The 19,514-nt window shown below is 40.7% G+C and overlaps 2 protein-coding genes across 10 annotated transcripts in view; one reads left to right on the forward strand and one right to left on the reverse strand.

Annotated features, from left to right (window-relative positions):
* EXD1 (exonuclease 3'-5' domain containing 1) overlaps window positions 1-19,514 on the forward strand; it is a 30,560-nt gene that overhangs the window by 4,251 nt on the left and 6,795 nt on the right. For 4 of the 9 annotated variants that reach the window (XM_077322831.1, XM_077322832.1, XM_077322834.1 and 1 more), the window contains 6 exons: window positions 1,769-1,935; window positions 4,585-4,653; window positions 8,596-8,653; window positions 11,344-11,477; window positions 12,449-12,516; window positions 17,217-17,303. In XM_077322831.1, coding sequence (XP_077178946.1) covers window positions 1,803-1,935; window positions 4,585-4,653; window positions 8,596-8,653; window positions 11,344-11,477; window positions 12,449-12,516; window positions 17,217-17,303 — 549 coding nt within the window. In that variant the 5' untranslated portion in view covers window positions 1,769-1,802. Of the gene's footprint in view, window positions 1-381; window positions 495-1,768; window positions 1,936-4,584; window positions 4,654-8,070; window positions 8,340-8,595; window positions 8,654-11,343; window positions 11,478-12,448; window positions 12,517-17,216; window positions 17,304-19,514 lie in introns of those variants that run through there. The other 5 variants (XM_077322833.1, XM_077322836.1, XM_077322838.1 and 2 more) reach the window with 5 other exon arrangements.
* Window positions 2,910-19,514, reverse strand: part of DLL4 (delta like canonical Notch ligand 4) — a 184,872-nt gene continuing 168,267 nt past the window's right edge. Inside the window, exon 11 of the mRNA XM_077322828.1 lies at window positions 2,910-2,920. Coding sequence (XP_077178943.1) covers window positions 2,919-2,920 — 2 coding nt within the window. The 3' untranslated portion in view covers window positions 2,910-2,918. The remainder of the gene's footprint in view (window positions 2,921-19,514) is intronic.

The following is a 19,514-nucleotide window of genomic DNA, read 5'->3' on the forward strand; positions in this document are numbered from 1 at the left end:
ACTCCTTTGGGGAGTGAAAAGTGGGGTATAAAAAACCACTTTCTTTTGAGCCTGTGGGCAGCTTTTCAGTTCTTACACAACATAGGATAGCCCACCTCCAATTGATGTCAGGAGATTTCTTGGAATTGCAATTGAAGTTCACCTAGAGAAAATGGCAGTTTTAGGAGGTGTACTTGACAATATTGTAGTCCTGCCATTTTCCAAAGGTACCATCCTCAGACTGCATCTCCACAATATATTGCAACTTTCCAGCCTAGAGCAGGTACAGCCACAACCTGGCTGCCCAGAAATTAGCTGCTGCAAAAGGTGGAGCCAGCCATAAAATGGCTGCCACATCTTATCTTAAATCATGCCATAAAGATTCTTCTGCTGTGGTTGCAGCTATTGCCAAAACAATGAAAAAATCTGCACAGCCAATTAAATCTTCAGTGGCCTATTGGAAGCCTTGCTGGACACAAGCCCATCTGGTCTTGCTTAGTTTCTAAAAATATTTGGTGGGTACCAGGAAAGGTTGGGCACACCTGACCTATAATATGAGATTCTTACTAAGTCAGTTCTGTTTGATGGGAATAGAAGGGATTGTATTCTTAGTATCTTTCAATCCTATTCATAGGGTTGTCCTGTGATAAATTAGTATAAACCAAATTTTACAGATATTCCTCATTACTATTTACTAGTTTAGAGTACGAATTAAAGCTATGTGAAGCTATATGTTTTTGCCGATATGCAGCTTGTTTCCTTAGTCTTCTCTTGGCTCTGCAGTCTTTCTCCCCCAGCCCTGAAGTGAAACAGCCTTGCTGTTAGCAACATGATGGTGCAGAGGTTAGCCTGACTCTGAGAAACATGATAGTAGAATTTTCTCAGTGGTTCTGTGGTCTGAAATAAGGCATATCTTGTCAGAACTTGGGTTATAGAATAGCATAAACATTCCTGTCAAATAATGAACTGAGTTTACAGCTGCTCTTAAGGGTTCAAAGTGACATAATCCTAGTTTGTCCAGATCACTATATATTTATGTGCTAAGGATGGCAAAGACTTAATAATATGCACAAACCAGCAGCATTAGAACTGATGTGCTAGCTGAGATGTGCTAGCTGAGATGCATTTGATGCAACAACTTGTTCCCTTCTACTGAACAAAAAGTATTGCTCGTTTGCACAAATTGCAGTTAAAATTGTACATTCAAAGATAAATTACAGTTATATTTAACAAAGTTTAAAGGTCTTGGCTTCAACATATACTGAGAGAGAGCAAAAATTAATATGTTACTATCTGAAACAGAATTCTTTGATGGAGATTTTTTGGGAAAATTTTTTTATCCATAGAATGTTTGGCTTCTTGGTTTTTATTTTCATTGTCCGCTGTTATATGAAGGTGGTTTCTGACCACCTGTGGGTTCTGCTGTGGAAAGGTTATTGATTGAGCAATCGCAGTTACTTTGGTCTCCAATATTTGTGAATTATTGCAGTTTAGTTAGACACTATCTGTTCATTCTGTCTGGTAAACTGGATTTTTTTGGCTGTTCTTGTAACACTGACCACATGCTTGGGCCTGCTATTTATTATTTTTTCCTGTAGTATTAGGTGTATTAAGAGGTCACTTCTGTCTGTTTTTTAAAGGTGGTTGATAGTAGTGGCTGTACTTTTGAATCTAGAATCTAAAGCTAAAAATGAACAATGTTTGATTAATTTTGTCTCATTCTTTTAGGAATTTTGATATTTCTTGAAGCATTTTAACAGAAGCGTTCTCCATGTCATTTCTCGCCTAGGTTGAAAGCCAGATTTCATGGACAGCAAGCCATAATGGATCCTAGCAGTGATTACCACTTCCTTAGTGATGTTCTTGGAAAACCAGTGAAAATAACACTGAAATGTGGCATATTCCAAGGAGTGCTACAACATGTGGATTCGAACCGAAGTATCTTTATAAACAGAGGTTATATTTTTATTTAAAACTATTTTCATATCTGTCCAATATTTAAAATAATGGGATTCTTTATATTCTAGATTAGAATAGGGACAGTGTCTTTAATATATATTTGAGGGCTAGGAACTCAAAGTATATTTGAGGCACAAGTTGTTAGGTGGTTCCCCTAATAAAGTCTCTGGGACCCTAATTTCTTGATAAACTGTTCCTGGGCTTCTCCCCAAGTCCTGTTGTGCAGTAGGAGTTTCCCTGCTGAAACTTAGATTATCAGACAAAGGGAACATATTTGTTCCACAACAAGACAAAGAATAGTTCCCACAGGGCCATTTCAAATTGGGGAAATGATGTGAGGGGATGGTTGAGACTCCTATCCTCCAAGCCATGATTCTAGTTTAAATTGGGCCCCACACATCTAAGAATCCAAGTTTCAACCGGGAACTCTTAGATTTAGCATATCTGTTAGAACCTTCGGCTGACCTGGAAACAATGCATGATCTACACACTACAAGCAACACAATTACCATGGGACTGGCTTGAGGATGCCAGTGGTGTTTCCTGTGAGAAACTAATTCTGACATGCCATAGGGGGCCCATTCAGATTGGGCCCTTAACAAAAGGGGAGAGGAGGGGTTTCTCCCCCCTACACCCACTATTCTCCTGACCCAAAGCTGTTTTGAGAGCATTATTTGCTCCATGGGGGACTGCATATGGAAGCATTCAGTGCTTTTGCAGTCCTTTGATGGGCCCCAAAACAGTGTATGCAGAGACATATAGGATCTTTAAGATGAAAGAAAGGCTTTTGTTCCAGTGTTTCCCTGGAACTTCAGTGAATATTCACTGACACTTGATTTCCAGAAAGCTGGGACACTCTTATCCAATACCCAAACATTTTCTCTAAATGCACCAATACACTCCTTGAGTTTTATTAGACTCTTAAGGTTTCATAAGGCAAGGCAGTTTCTAACTACACCATACCAGGGATTTCTCCATTCTTCAGAGATATCGCCCTGTTTTGACAGGGTAAGGAAATGCTTTTCTGGCTTGAATGGGAGTCTTCTAACTATTCACTCCTCTTGGCTAGCATTTCTAGTATTCCATCTGTGTTAAACTGCTGTCAGAGAAGAATTCAGAATCTGTTAGTGCTCGATTCAGTTAAGATAATTCTCAGAGTGTAGCTCTCAAGACTTTCTCTGTTCAGCTGGTGGTAACCAATCATATATCTTGGAACACCCTGTCAATCAAGGCTCTCTGTCTCTGTGCAAAGTCCTTTATCTGTTTGTACAGTACTTCTAAACTTTTAAAAGTGCAGTCTGTCACAACATCATATCCTGGTTTAGTTTCATCTCCTTAGGGCAAGAGTGATAGAAGTAGAGAGGCAACATGATCTCAACAATATTCAGGACCCACTTTTTAGGAAAGAATCTCCTAAACAGGAACACCCAGATGCAATATCTAAGAAAAGTGGTAAATCCTGAGCACAGGAGATCCTTTACCCTCCTTCGTCACAATGCCCTACCCTCTGCTTACTTGAGTGGGAAATTTGATGGACTCCCTCTCAAGGATCTGTATCTGCAATGAGGGTCAAGTAGAGAACACAGAACACATCTTATTTGAGTGCAAGCTGTATAATATTCGCACAGGTGCATTAGTACCAATGCTTATAGAATGCCCTCACGACCTGAGAAAGCATCGCCTGCAAATATTGCTATCAGATACAGATTTAAGAATTAGGAAAGATTGGGTCACTCATGTATAGCCATAACAGGTCCACATAACTTCTTATGTTTTTTGGTTAGTAGATATTATTGCACGCCTCTTAATCTTGTCTTTTATTTTATATTTTAACAGCTTTACTAGTTTTATTGCTTTTATGGCTCATTTTATCCTTGTAAAATAGTCAACGGCAGTTAATGCTTCTAAATGTTGGCTTTTATGGTGGAGAAGTTTTAAGCTTTATTGTTGATGCATTTTTTGCCTTTTAATGTATTACCTTCCCTTTTACAAACTGCTATTGTATCTAAATTTTTGGTCTAAATGACCATAAATAAAGACTGAGTGTTGAGCTTCATCTCCTTTCTAAGCTCTACTCCCAAATCTCCAGAAATTTCCCACCTTGGTGTTAGCAGTCCTAGGATAGCTTCCCAAGAGTCTTGATAAGAGTATAGAGACCTCAGATGAAAGGTAGCATTTACACTGACAACTTCTCTCAGCAAAGCCTGCTTTTTGTCCTTTTAGGAAAGTTAAAAGGCCCATGCCACCAAAAATCTGCAAGGTTATTCTGTTTTACAGATTATCTGAAAGCCCTTTTCTAATGGGCTTTTCCAAAAGTACAGAGCAACTAATAAAGGCAGCCTTGGATAATTACAGAACAAGGCAGAGGCAACAGATCCTACTGGGTGGAGCAAAGCAAAATGTTCAGGAATTTAGGAGTATGTGTCTGTTAAAATATGTGTTTAAAAAAAGACATCCATATTTTTGCATGAATAAATTGTATAAACAAAGTACTAAACAAATGAAGAAAATTATCAAACATTTCAGGCAAGCTCCTCTAAAAAATAAATTCCATGTGCATTTTATATTTTATATATTTTTTGTTTGATTAAAGTCTTTTTATTTGTCCGTGATTCAGTTTGTGATTGGTATTGCTCTTATTTCCAGTTAAGAACCTGGTAAATGGCAGATGTGTTCCAGGAGTGAAGATGTTTTTTGGTCATGAAATTGTAAATGGTGAGAATACATTTTGATAATACATAGAAATTCTTTATTTATGTTGTATATTTAACATATTTGGGATTTCCTGGTCCATGTCTAATTTCTTACTCACAATGTTCTCTTTTCATTGCATCTGCTAGAAAGTTACACATTACCTTGACATCAGGTAAAGAATATAAAAAATTACAGGTCCCTGGTTTATTTCCTAAAATGCGTTCAATAAATACAATTGCAACAGTTCTGACAATTCTACGAGAGCTTTAGCATCTTCAGTTAAAAGTTAATGAAGGCTCAAAATCAGAAATAATTACAAAATATGTTATTATCCAATACTAAAATGGCACAATTTGTGTAATTTTAATATTGTGTTTGATAGCACTGGGCTACAGTAGGGCCATAAGGTAAAGGTAAAGGTTTCCCCTGTGCAAGCACCGAGTCATGTCTGACCCTTGGGGTGACGCCCTCTAGCGTTTTCATGGCAGACTCAATACGGGGTGGTTTGCCAGTGCCTTCCCCAGTCATTACCGTTTACCCCCAAGCAGCAAGCTGGGTACTCATTTTACCGACCTCGGAAGGATGGAAGGCTGAGTCAACCTTGAGCCGGCTGCTGGGATTGAACTCCCAGCCTCATGGGGAAAGCTTTCAGACGGCTGCCTAACCACTCTTCGCCACAAGAGGCTCTTACAGTATGGCCCTATCACCAACTAAAAGGGAGACTGCAACCAAGAAATCAGAAAGAGATTAAGACTGGGAAGGTCAACCATGAAGGAGCTAGAAAAGTCCTAAATGCAAGGATGTGTTGCTGACAGCCAAGATCAAATTTATGTCATAACTAGAAAGCCTATTGCAGGGAGGGATGCAATGGGTGCTAGGCAGGGGCTGGAAGGTGGCAGGGGACATGCCACCCTCCTCACCCCGCGCGCTCCTGGCTTCAGCACAGGGCTCGGAGCAGGCCCTCTGCATGTGCAACATGGCGGGCCTGCTCCAAGCCCCGCGCTGAAGCCTGCGTTGGCCACCTTCCTCCCGCCTGCACTTCAGTGCAGGGCTCGGAGCAGGCCCACGCTGAAGCCTGGGCCGGTCGGCCTCCTCCGTAGCAAGTGTGGGACGGGCCCTATTGGCCCAGACTGACACTCGGAGGGGCCAATTGGGAGCCGTGATTGGCCCATTTGAGTTTTTATCATGGACTCGCCCCGCCCCTTTCTCCACCCACAATGCCCTTACTGTTTAATTTTTACCACTCCCATGGGAGTGGTTTACAGATATTCCTCATTACTATTTATAGGTGTGAAAGTTGCGCAATTAAGAAAGCTGTCAGGAAGAAAGTTGATACATTTGAAATGTCACGTTGGGGAAGAATTTCATGAATACCATAGACCGGTGGTCCCCAACCACTGGGCCGCGGAAGGCCCTGGCACCGGGCCGCGACTCCCTCTCCCCGCCCTTCCCCCCGCAGTGAGAAACTTCCCAGGCTGCAAGCTTGTGGGCCAGCAAGCTTCTTTTTGCGGGGGGCAAAGCGGGAAGCACGGCCGCCAGCACAAACGCGCATGCGTTTGCTGCACATGGAGCAAATGTGCACACACGGACCTGCCACGCATGCATGCGCAAAAAGTGCCATGCATGCGTGTTTGCGGCCGTGCCTGGTACAAACACGCATGTGTGGACCTGCTGTACAAGCACGTTTGTGCATGGGCTGCCGCACATGTGCAGCAGCCGGATCGCCTTCCCCCACACCAGTCCGCAGCCTAATAAAGGTTGCGGACCACAGCCATAGACCACCAAAAAGACAAATGAGTTCTACATGTAATCAAACCTGAACTCTGATCAAATTAAACTGAACCTATTGTACCTTGGTCACTGTGATGGGCAGCACTTTAAAAGCAAGCCTCAAAGTGCTGAACTATCAGAGGTGAAGAGTTAAACCATACAGATCTTGAGTGACAGGCTGCTCCAAGCACTTTGGTCAGCAGTAGCTGAAAGAGAGAGAGATCCTATGAAAGCAGTGCACTAAAACAATGGTCCCCAACCTTTCTGAGGTTGGGGACCGGCAGGGCATCGGGGTGCGGCCCACGCGGGCCATGCCCGCGCATCGGGCCGCACTCGCGGGCAGCGCCCGTGCATCAGGCCGCGCCCGCATGGGCGTGGCCAGCTCTGATTCCCTCTCCCCGCCCTCCCGCAGTAAGAAGCTTCCCGGGCCGCAAGCTTGCGGCCTGGGAAGTTTTTTACTGCGGGGGGGGGGGGCGGGGAGAGGGAGCCGTGGCACGGCGCCATGGCCTTCGCGGCCCGGCACCGGGCCACGGCCCGCAGGTTGGGGACCACTGAAAGAAGACCATAGCTGTTGAATATCTACTCTGAGGATATTTTAGCCAGAAAACATGGTTTTGACTTAAGACTCTGGGTTCAACCTGAATAATTGGCAGGGTGATAACCTTTGAAAAAGAATAGCAGGTTTACATACAGTGCTTTTCTCTACCAAAAGGAGTCTCAAAGCTGCTTTCAGTAACCTTCCCTTTCCTCTTGTGTGGTAGGTAAGGCTGAGAGAACAGCTTTATCAGTGCTGTGATGAGCCTAAGGTCACCCAGTAGGCTGCATGTGGAGGAGCAGAGAACCAAACCTGGCTTGCCAGATTCGAAGTCGGCACTTCTAACCACTACACCAACCAGAGAATGCTAAGAAAACTTAACTAAAAATTTTGTAGTGTTTGGGATGTTACAGATACAAAAGCCTCTTTCTATTAAGAACTAAAAAGTAAGGAAATAAACCTGAATAACTCAATAGCCTGAAATTAAGAATGAAGAGTGTACAACTTAAAAGTTGCCAGCTGTGGTTTGGGAAATTGCTGGTGGAGAATGGTGTTTGGGGAAGGGAAGGATCTCAGCAGGGTATAATGCCAGTGTTCAACATCCAAAGCTGTCATTTTGTCCAGGGAAACGATCTGTCAACTGGAAACCAGTTATAATTCCAGGAGATCTCCAGCCACATTGGCAACCCTATTACAACTACTGATTTTTACCTCGAAGTTTTCAACTGCTCATTCCATCTAACGTTTCTTGTATGCTGAGTAAAATTGTTTATTTTGTTTGACTTTTACACCATTTCAAGAGCCATTCTGAAGGGGCTTAGGTAAAGAAGGTTTCTACACCTTTCCATGGCGTTGCAGGGCTGAGCTAAAAGAAGAAGGAGTTGGTTCTTATATGCTGCTTTTCCCTACCCAAAGGAGGCTCAAAGCAGCTTACAGCTGCCTTCCCATTCCTCTCCCCACAACAGACACCCTGTGGGGTGGGTGAGGCTGAGAGAGCACTGATATCACTGCCTGGTCAGAACAGTTTTATCAGTGCGGTGGCGCGTCCAAGGTAACCCAGCGCAGAATCGAACCTGGCATGCCAGATTAGAAGTCTGCACTCCTAACCACTACAGCAAACTGGCTCTCCAGATAAGTCAAATTATCTTTCAGACACAGAGACAGCAGACTTTATTAAGCTCAATAAAGAAACCACATTACTCCCTCAGTCAGTGAGGGAACAGATCACTTTTTAAGGTAAAATTTGCCTCTGAGGGAGGAAGATGGACTGGTTTATCATAATCACATCATGAGAAGACAAGAGTCCCTGGAAGAGACAATAATGCTAGGAAAAGAGGAGGCCCCAACCTGAGATGGATTGACTAAGTCAAAAAAGCCATGCCTCTCAATTTGCAAAACTTGGGTAAGGCTGTCAATGATAGGATATTTTGGAGGATATTCTTTTATAGGGTCTTCACATAAAGAGTATTGTCATTGTATTGTCATTGTTCTTTGGTTCTGGGTAATCCTGTTTGGGTTTGCTTGCTTGGTTATTGCTGTAATGACTATATTTATCATTTGCCACCTGAGATTTTATTTCAGCTTTAACCATCTGGAGTTAAATGCAGTTTGTGGTTGAAGGCTAAATCTTTAATAGTATCTGGTGGTTTGTGTTTCAGTGCAGTTGCTTGATGAATCAAAGGAATGTGATGCAAAAGAAATGGAAACTCCTACCAGGTATATATTAAGACTTTTATGTTGTCATTTTCCAGGAGTGACAAAGGAATTTAGATGTTTAGACAAGCCATAGGAACCATTCTCTTTGATGCAACCAATGAAAACTCTTATGTACAGCTTAGTGGAATGTAAAAAAGTTGATGTGTGAGCTATTTACAAGATGAAGTATATGAACTGTAGGACAACCTACTCTAAAACTACAAATGAAATTTACATAAAGATTAAACAGCATAGGATTTGGGATTGAGTTTTGGAGACAACTAGTATCCATCTCGTACCAAGTATTTATGGCAGGCACAGGTTTGTTTGTCCAGACTTTAGCAATATATGGTTTATCAACTAAACTTCTACCTTGTGCAATATAGCATGTTTTTGCATTCACAATTTAAAATACCTCAGCTTCTGGGTACCCCTTCTGCTAATTCCTTTCACAATGGATTAGAATTGTGTTCTTAAACTAAGAATAATCTTTTGTCAAGTAACTGCCCTAAATTCAACTGAATGCAGCAGGCTCAAGTTCCCATTCAGATGTAAGCAAATGTTGCTTATGGCAACTGGTACAAGCTTTTTATAATTAGTTTGAAATTTTATCCCTAAAGCTTTATGTTATTTTTGACTGCACTTACCTATTTTATCCCACTTTCTTCACAAACCAGAATAGCTCCTCCTAATCCAAAGCACTCATTCTATCTTTGTACTCTATTACTTTGCTTTCACACAGCCCATTTTACCTTCCCTCATACTATTATACCTGTTTTCTGAATTTCACACATCTCTGGCTCAGTGGCTCTTACTAATGCACCTGCAACTGTATTATTCCTTCCCTTAAATTAATTGCAGATACTTTCCCAGTTGTGAAAAGAAATAAGTAATTTCTATTAATTGCCATTGATTACTAACATGGACAGTTTTATTTCTCCAATGTTTTTGAGACCTACAATTGAACTCAAAAGGTCTGATCAGCTGTTTTAGCAAAGAATTATCATATGGGATAATATGGCACAATTTGGATACTGTGACATAGTTTACTAATTTGCTGCTAATTTACCTATTCTATATATCTGTCTATATGAGTACCCAGCTTGCTGGGGGGTAAACGGTCATGACTGGGGAAGGCACTGGCAAACCACCCCGTATTGAGTCTGCCAAGAAAACGCTGGAGGGCGTCACCCCAAGGGTCAGACATGACTCGGTGCTTGCACAGGGGATACCTTTACCTTTATATATCTGTACTCTCATGATTTTGTTCCATTTTGTCTGAGGAAGAGTGCATGCACTCAAAAGCTCATACCTTGCATAAAACTTTGTTGGTCTTAAAGGTGCAATTGGACTCAATTTTTGTTGTGCTGCTTCAGACCAACATGGCTACCCACTTGAATCAATGTTTGACTAAAATTCATTACTGAAAGGAGAACAGAATACTGTATAATTTTGTGTTAGCATTAGCTAAAATATAATTAGTATTTTGTCTGTCACTGTATAGTTATTAATCCACAGTGTTTGGAAGCAATGATGGTCTGGCTCAAGCAGAGTTGCCTGAAACTTAATCTTTCCAAGATAGAGGTCCTGTGAATGGGTTGCTAAGGGTCAGATCAAGAAGCATGTATCCCCTGCCTGGACAAGTGCAATTAGAGATCTCTTCCTTGGCCAGGAATTTGGGGGTGATCTTTGATGCCTCCCTATCAGTGGCGGAAGGCCATATCAGAGCTATCACAGTTCTGCAGGGCATATAAGACAGAGCTATTCCACCAGGTGTTTGGTCTAGGCTAGGGCTGGAAGATCTTTACTCCTCTCTTCATGTCTTGACATCCTAGACATTCTACATCCCCCTTCCATTCGCTTGCCTTGTAGCACAGGATTTGATGCTGAGGAGGTTTCACAGAGCCAGATCCTGGTTGTTGGGGAAGAAATTGATCAAGGGTGACTTCTCTGCCACTGTATTGTATTAGAACAAAATTTGAGTCCAATAGCACCTTTAAGACCAACAAAATTTTATTCAAAGTATGAGCTTTCATATGCATGCACATTTCTTCAGATACAATGTATTATATTGTTTGGTATTTTTTTAAATTGAGGTTTTAGTATTTTATGGTGTTGTTTATATGTATGTCTTATTAAACTAGAGTCAAATAGCACCTTTAAGACCAACAAAGATTTATTCAGGGCATGAGCTTTCGAATGCAAGCCCCCTTCCTTACATGACAGTGGGGATATATAGCAAAAATTAATTCTGTTACATTAGTAGACTGTCACACATCCAAATACAGCCAATGATAATTCTTTGCCAAAACAGCTAATCAAATAAGATGCTCCGGTATTCCCATCTCTTTAAGAACTTGCCACAATTTGTTGTGCTCCACACAATCAAAGGCTTTAGCATAATGAAGCAGAAGTAAATGTTCTTCTGGAACTCCCTAGCTTTCTCCATGATCCAGCGTATGTTGGTAATTTGATCTCTAGTTCCTCTGCCTCTTCGAAATCCTGCCTGTACTTCAAGCCATTATCTTCAAGCCATTATCTTACAGTCACATTATCACAAATATAATAAATTGTGAGGAATATGGATACACAAGTTGAACAAGGTTAGCATGAATACTGAGATAAAAATCCTAAACTGTAAGCCACTGAGAGCAGCAGATGACAAGTTGAAACATAAAAGAAACAAAAATAATTACGTATGTTTTTTGCAGTAAGGAAACTCCAGCTACTAGAACGGCTGCCGAGGAAGAAGGACCACCACTTAACCAGAGCATTCAGGGTTCTAATGTTGCTTCCCAAGAGACGAAGCAACTCAACCTGTGTCACTTCAAATCTACCTGTTCAGGTGACCATCAGAAATTCAGGATATTTATTCTTCAGTTCCTATAAAAATCCATTTCTGTACTGTCATCCTAAGGCTTATAACATGGCAATGAAATTTTGTATGGTTTGAACGTTTTGATTCTTAAAGCACCTTCTTTACATCTAGCAGATAATTCATTAATGCTTCCTTTAGGTGCTTGTTTTAAAAGGACGTATTGTACGTTCTAGAATGTCAGTATCATAGCATGCAACTAAGCATTGCAGTGAAGAACATTGCTTTTGCAAACAGGATTGTTGTGTGAATTCTAGTACTGTTAGTAGCAGTTGATATTTGAACATGGTTAAAGGGCTGAACAGCTTTCCAGTTTTTGTTCTAAACAAAATTTCAACAATAAGGGATGCACTTGTGCAAATATGCAGCTAGCATTCAGGGCTTTGGTACTCACTAGACTACTTTGTACACACATCTATGACTTTTAAAGCTGTTTAAAGTCAATCATGTTTCAAGAACAATACAGATTAAAATAAATACATAGGGTGCCAATAGGATGAGTAGCAACACTTCAATTTTGAAACTAAACAGTATGGAGATGAGGCAGGCTGCCAGACATCTGCCTGGATTTGAAATAATAACTTACTTATCATTTTTCTCCATAGGATGAGCAGAGTGATGGGCTTTAAATGCATCCATTCTAAATTATAAATGTGCATAAAGTTAGGTATTTTTGACATCATTGTTTGCATGTAACTACAATCACTAGACAAAAAACCTTTAAAATATGGTAGTGTCTCAATCAGGATCAAGCTACAATCTGTTTGCTAAAAGATGCACTTGAATTGATATAAGAGCCATTAATACCAAAAGCCATCCACCCTTGAACTCTTATTTCAGTTTTAAACCGTTTTATAAGGATCAATGAACCTTTGCCTAAGTAAAGTTTTGCTGTGATTGTAGGTAAGAGGAAAGTATTAAGTGTGTTAATTTAATTTCAGATGAAGACACAGAGGATGCTATAGAATACATTGTTATTGATCAGTTCCAGAGGAAATTTGGTTCTGCTGTGAGTGTGCTTTTATTTCTACTTGGTTGTTTTTTCCCCTCAGTCTTTTGCCATTGTCGCTAGTGCATACAAGATCTATGAGAATTTCTATTATAGCACACATTCTAAATCATTGCCAGCAGTGCTTAGAAGAACATCTGTAGGACTTAAACTAGTATAACAATATACATAAATGTATCAATTGTTTTCAGTTCACACTGGCTAAATCCTCTAAATTGCACTTTGGGGAGAGTCCATGAAACTCTAACTTTAGTTGTACCCTGCCTTTCTCCCCAAAGCAGTTTACATTCTCCTATCCTCTATTTTATCCTTGCAATAGTCCTGTGAGGTAGATTAGGCTAGTGAATGACTGGCCCAAGTCACCCAGTTAGCTTCCATGGCCAAGTTGTAATTTATTTATTTTATTTTATTTATTCATTCATATTAGGAACTTGAATAGGGAATTTAATTAGCGAGTGGGGTAACAGTGGGATCTCCACCAGTGTATACCAGGGTTATTCACTTAGAACCACATAAAGAAAGGAGAACTCAAAGCAAATACAAGCAGGGGGTTGGACTAGATTGTCTGGGTGGCCCCTTCTGGCTCTGGTTCTATTCAAACACTCCAAAACTATGTAAACATGCACCCAAGAAATTAACTAAGGAAAATTAGGTTTGAATGGGAATAAAGAGTGGGAATTGGGGGGAATTATGGCTATTGTAACAATGTGAAGTTTGCAGAACCAGTAAAGACAACCAGCATCTCAGAGAAGGAAAGTGGCCTATCCACAAGCAGGCCTATCCATATGAAGGTCACAAAGAAACATATATACAGAAGATGGGGCTACATTGGGGGTGAGGGGAGGGAGGGAAGGAGAGAGAAAGTGGCTGGTTAGTTGTTCTACTGGGGTAGAACCAGAGATGTAAATGTTTCTTGATGGCCCCTGGATTACAGGATGGGAAATAGCTAGGGTGAAGCATACTTTGAATGGTAACTAATTCAGTTTTACAGGTATGAGAGAGAAGATGGGGGAATTCATGAAACTAGTAACATTACTGGAGGTCCTAATGTCCCAAGGATATGCAACCTAGCTTTGGGTTAGAAAAGAAAGCAAACAGCCTCTAGCCATCTCACTAGTCTAACCCAGAGAGTCCAGGAAAGGTCTGGTATCCAGCTGGCACCTATGATGGCTGCTTGGAAGCAGACCCTGTACCTTTTGTGTATAGATGCAGTGGTCATCTATTCCAGTGTCCAGTTGTGCCAGACAATGTGCTGCAAATTAATATTTGAGATACAGAGGAAGGGTGTTTATGCTTTAACTGACACCCCGTAAGAGTGAGGAGGGGTTTGGATACTAACAAAGTAGAGCTTGCCACAGCACTGATAAAACTGTTCTGACCAAACAGCAATATCAGGGCTCTCTCAGACTCACCCATCTCACAGGGTATCTGATGTGGGGAGAGGAAAGGGAAGGCAATTGTAAGCCGTTTTCAGACTTCTTTGGGTAGAGTAAAACAGTATATAAGAACCAACTCTTCTTCTAATTCCTCCACAGCCCGCCATTTTTAGTAGAATGCATAAAAAAATGGCTCTCCCTCTATTTTCTTTTAAGGCTACCCACTTGAACAGCAGTTTGCCTAGGGTAGAACCACTTCGTTTTCTTTCCAGAAACAAAAAGAGAACCAGGAGTATAGAACAAGCTCACAAAAATCAACTGGATTCTTGATTGGATGCTTTTTATCCTAAACATTCAAATTTGGGATAAATTTTATCCCTCCATTCACTATCATGGCTGCAGCATTTTGCACCAGTTGAAGTTTCTGAACATTGTTCAAGAGCAGCTTTGCATTAATCTGTTCTCGATGTAACCATGCATCACTGTGGCCAGGTCTTTTGTGTCTTGGAAACCCCTTGCCTGGCTGAACAGTTGAAGCTGGTAAAAGGCCTGCAGTAAGTGTGGGTCTAAGAGCAACTCCAAACTACAAGAGACAGCTTCTCCTCCATTTTTGTCATGGAAAGAGGACCCAATAGCAACTGGTATAAATTATGAAATACTCAAAAGAAGCATTTAACTGCACAAGGGTGAATCTAGTGGGTTCTGGAAATAGTAAAATGCTCTCCTGTCGGCCACTAAAACCAGATTTTTATTATGGGATATTTCACTGCCCTCAGATTCATTGGGATTTGTTTTGGGGTTGAAATTATACCCCAAAGTCATTTATGTGTTTTGTTTACAATTAAGAAAATAATTATATACCTTCTGAAGTTGTATAAATGTTATTTAGACTCAAATCATAATTAGTTTCTAAATAAATGTTTGCTATCTAAGTGATCATGGAAAAACTTGATTTAAAATTAATTTAAATCACTATAATAAAACTGATTTAAATCATTGCAGCTAGAATATAAATTTGGAATATACATATGCCCTGCGTGACCAAACTGGAAGACATAACTTTAAAAACAAAAAACTTGTAAATTGTCACTATAAAATGTGATGGAAAGTATGGTTGTAAATGAAGTATAAAAGTTATATTTTATTGATTCATTTGTTTATATATCGCACTTCACTTGATGTTTTTCTTATATGTTTTAAATATATTTTTGATCAGGCTTATCCAGATGTAAAGTGTATGGGAAGTTTCCAGAAATTTAGTGACATTTATATAAATAAATCAAAGTTCTCTCAAGTACTTCTTTAACAAGTAGTATATGGTTTGTTAGATGAAAAATATGAAGAGTGCCAGCCAGTAGGATAACGTAACAGAAATTGTACCCAACAGCAACAGAGTCCTAATCCCATGGAAAGCAAAGTTTCTGGAAAGCTGGTGACGTTCATCATTGGAGCAAATCTAACAGTTCCCTCCCCATCTTTAATTTGGGGAAATAGCTGCTGACCTCCATCTAGGGGTATACAAGGGCCAAGCCTCTCCATTGCTCTTACTGGATTTTTCTGCAGCCTTTGACATAGATCATGCCATTTTGTGGAGGCACCTGCAGGCAAACCTAGGTATCAAAGGATGTACATTGCATTGATTTAGATCCTTCCTCATGGATTGGACTCAAAGGGTTGATACTGGAAACCAGTTAACAGTATGGGGTCTGTTTTGTGGGGTTCCTCAGGGAGTAGTTCTATCGTCCATCATCCATACTCAGGGAGTATTGTCTATCGTCTAATGTGAAGCCGTTAGGAGAAATGATTTGTAGTTTTGAAGTTAGTTGACATCAATATGCTGCTGCAAAAAAGGCTCTCTCTCAACTTAGCCCATAAGATAGCCCACTATGTTAATATGGTTGACCTGATCACCTGAATCAGCACCACAGTAATACTGAGACTAGGCTACTGTAATGTACTGTACATTGGTCTCCCTTCAAAATCAACTCTGAAACTCCAGCTGGTCCAGAATGCTGCGGCTTGGCTATTAATCAGAGCTAGATTGAATATGCATATTTTATTCTGCAGATGCTCCATTGACTGCACATCTGTTTCCAGGATTAGTTTAAGGTACTGGTTATCACATCAGAAACCTTTCATGGTCTTGCCCCCTTTTATCTGTGGAGGGCCCTATGTTCCTTCACAACACCTTTGGTACCCAACCTGTAAACGAGCAAAACCAACAACCCACCTCTACATGTTTTTTCTCCATTGTGGCTCCCAGCTTGTGGAATTGCCAGCACAACGTTAGGAAAGCTCTCAGTCTCCTGGCTTTCTGCAAGCTATGCAAATTGAATTATTCAAGAGGGTTTTTCTGCACAAATAATAGGGCTGCACTGTACAAGAGAGTTCACAAACTTACTTGGATTGAGACTGTGCTCTATACGGGTGCCGTATAGTTTACTGTATGTATATTTATGTTCGAAGTTATGACCACCCCTCCTGAGGAGCTGACTTAGGGCAGTTTATATGATACATAAAAACGATTAAACAGTTTAAAAGATTTAAGAACAATTAAAGTGATATTCATTCTGTTTTGACACCAATATCTGTGAGCCATGGAAGAAGAAGAGTTGATTCTTATATGCCACTTTTCTATCCCCAAAGGAGTCTCAAAGCGACTTACATTCGCCTTCCCTTTCCTCTTCCCACAACAGACACCCTGTGAGGTGGGTGAGGCTGAGAGAGCGCTGATATTACTGCTGAGAGAGCGCTGATATTACTGCTTTTTCATTCTGTGGGGATGGGGGCTCTTATAGGGTGGTGCTAACTTGATGCTACACTACTGTTCATTTGCCCCAACCAAATACCTGGTGGAAGAGCTTCATCTTGCAGGCACTTGAAACTAAGCAAGCTCCCTAAGGGCCTGTAGCTCTTCTGGGAAATCATTCTACCAGGTGGGGGCCAGGACCAAAAAGGCCCTGGTCCTGGTTGAGGCCAAATGTATGTCTTGAGGCCCAGGGATCACCAGCCAATTTGCATTGGCGGAATGATGTGCTCTTCAGGGAGTATAGTCAGGTAGGTGGTCCCTCAGGTACATGAGGCCCAAGTTGCATATGGCCTTGAAGGTTAAAACCAAAACCTTGAACCTATTACAATCCTAGTATGTAATTTCTATACCACTTAATGTATTGTCAATACTTATGCTATGATTCAGTTATTTCTGGTGATTTCAGACTTCTAAAATACAAATGCATTGGTTATTGGACATCCTGTTTTGTTGATTGTACTTACTTGTCTTGTGCAATCTGCCATGAGTCCCTTCCCCCCCCTTGTTCTAACTAGATGATGCACATCAAAAAACAAAATGTTTGTGCTATAGCAGCAGAGGGTGTCAATTTGTGTCGTCATGGAAAACTCGCTTGGCTGCAGGTAAGCTAAGCCTTGGCTGCAGTTTAACAACACATATCTTGCAACTCATATCAAAGCATTTGGCTATTAGTTCCAGTCTGCATGTATAAATATTTTAGAAGTGCCCTGTCTTTGCTTATCAATATAATACCCCCTCCATTTCCTCTCTTCATTATTTGTGTGTCCTGTAACATATGTTGATTTCAGGTAGTTGTATCATTTCTTTTTTAAAAGCATGTCTTACCTTTGTTTCTCCCCAAGATCTGCTCCTTTCCAGAAGCCATGATTCCTGGAGTACCCTTCATTCTCTGGCATCCATGTATTCAGAGGCACAGGGAGGCTCCATCTTGTAATATAACACTGAATCAAATGCATCTCATGATGCGATAACTGAATTCCCAAAGGAAAGATATGACACGGTCCACTGGAGGACTCATTCTGTGGATTGATAGCATCTCTACATACCCAAGCCAACATGAATGACTAGTGTTTGCAGAACAATAGCTTGACTTTCCATTCCGCTCAGGAATATCCATTAGAACTGGAAACCTATTCAAGCTATAAATCAACAGGATAACCTCACTTTATGCCCTGTTAGCACTCCCGTCCCATTGTAACTGTTTCCCACTGGTAGGAAAGATGCAGATTTTCAGAATGAAAATGATTCCTTCGCCCCCAACACTTCAGGACAGCACAGTATGACTTAATTTCTTTTGTTTTGCTTTCCATCCTTCTACCTTGCCTTCTTGTACCCTTCTTCCTCACTCCATGAGTCCATCCCTTCCTGCCTTTTCTCCAGCCAGCAAGTTCTGTCACCTTCCAGTATCTTCCCAAGACCATGCCTTCTTTCATTCCTTTCTGCTCCCTAGCTGGTCTGTAACCCCTATCCCTTGAAATATTTCTCTCTTAATGACAAAGCTTGATTATTCAAAGGGATAAGATCACCAATTTTGTATCAGCTGGATGGACTAATATTCAGAGAACTCCTTTACTGAGTATTGTGTTTACAGCATCTAAATCAATATTCTTGAAAGCTACCAAATATTCCCCTTACATAGACCCTTTGTACTGAGTGATTGAAAAAAATGCAGGTCCTCCGAGAGCACTCACTTTCCGTACTGTTAATTTCAGTGGCATTCAAAAATGTCAAAGAGACACACCAAGCGTTCCAAATATTACAGGGATATTCAGACACCTAATGAAAATCAAATTAATCTATTTGCTTTATTCACCAGGAAAATAATTATTTACATTATTATTAGTGGTAGTGGTAGATCTGAATTTTGTTCTGATCCAGTATATTTGGTGACAAAGTTTCTGAATCCTCAACACAGAGGACAGTGTTTCTCAGAAGATGAATTATCCACTGCTTTGGACACAGATATTGAAATAGCCAGGAATAACTCCAGTATAACTACCATACTGATGGGCATTGCTGAGTATGATGCAGACTTTCAAACCAAAGCGTCATTTGACATGCAGCAGGGGAAAGGGAGGGATGTTGTAATACCCAGCTGCTGTTCAGCATTGTTCTAAGCCAGGGGTCCCCAACCTTTTTAAGCCTGCGAGCACCTTGGGAATTCTGAAACAGAGTGGTGGGTGCAACCACAGAATGGTTGTTGTAGGACACAGAGCCAAGCACAGAATATCGGAGGCTGACATTATATAGTTGACAGCCTATCTTCAGCATTTCAGGTAGAATCCCTGTTTAACAGGATGCATTTTAAATTGAACACCTTGTTTATTTTTTTGCTTAACCACAGCTTAACGTTCAGTCATACAGTGAAGATCTTTGTGCTGTGATGGAAGCTGTTGCCACAGCAATGTTTTTAAAATCTGCATAGTGAATCAGATTCCTGATTGGAAACTCTGTTGGGTAAAAGCCCCATCTGGCCCCATACACTCTAAAAACACTTGGCGGGTTCCAAGAAAGATATTGGCAGGCGCCATGACATCATACTTGGGACTCTTGCTCTAAACATTCTAGTTCTGTTCTCAAGAAGCTGCAGTTTGTGGACGCTTTCATCTCAATCCAGAACAAAAAGTTCACATCTCAAAAATTGTTTCTATTTCTCAAAAACTTTCTTAAGAGAATGAATCACAAACACAGTATATTGAAGAATGTGGAACCGGAAGTTGCTCTTGCTTCATAGATTCATTGGAAAGATCATTCTTTAGTAAAAAAAACAAAACAAAACGTGGTTCAAATAGTTCTGAATCATATTTGCCACA

The sequence above is a fragment of the Paroedura picta genome, chromosome 2 (genome assembly GCF_049243985.1).
Source record: "Paroedura picta isolate Pp20150507F chromosome 2, Ppicta_v3.0, whole genome shotgun sequence".
NCBI classification, from domain to species: domain Eukaryota; kingdom Metazoa; phylum Chordata; class Lepidosauria; order Squamata; family Gekkonidae; genus Paroedura; species Paroedura picta.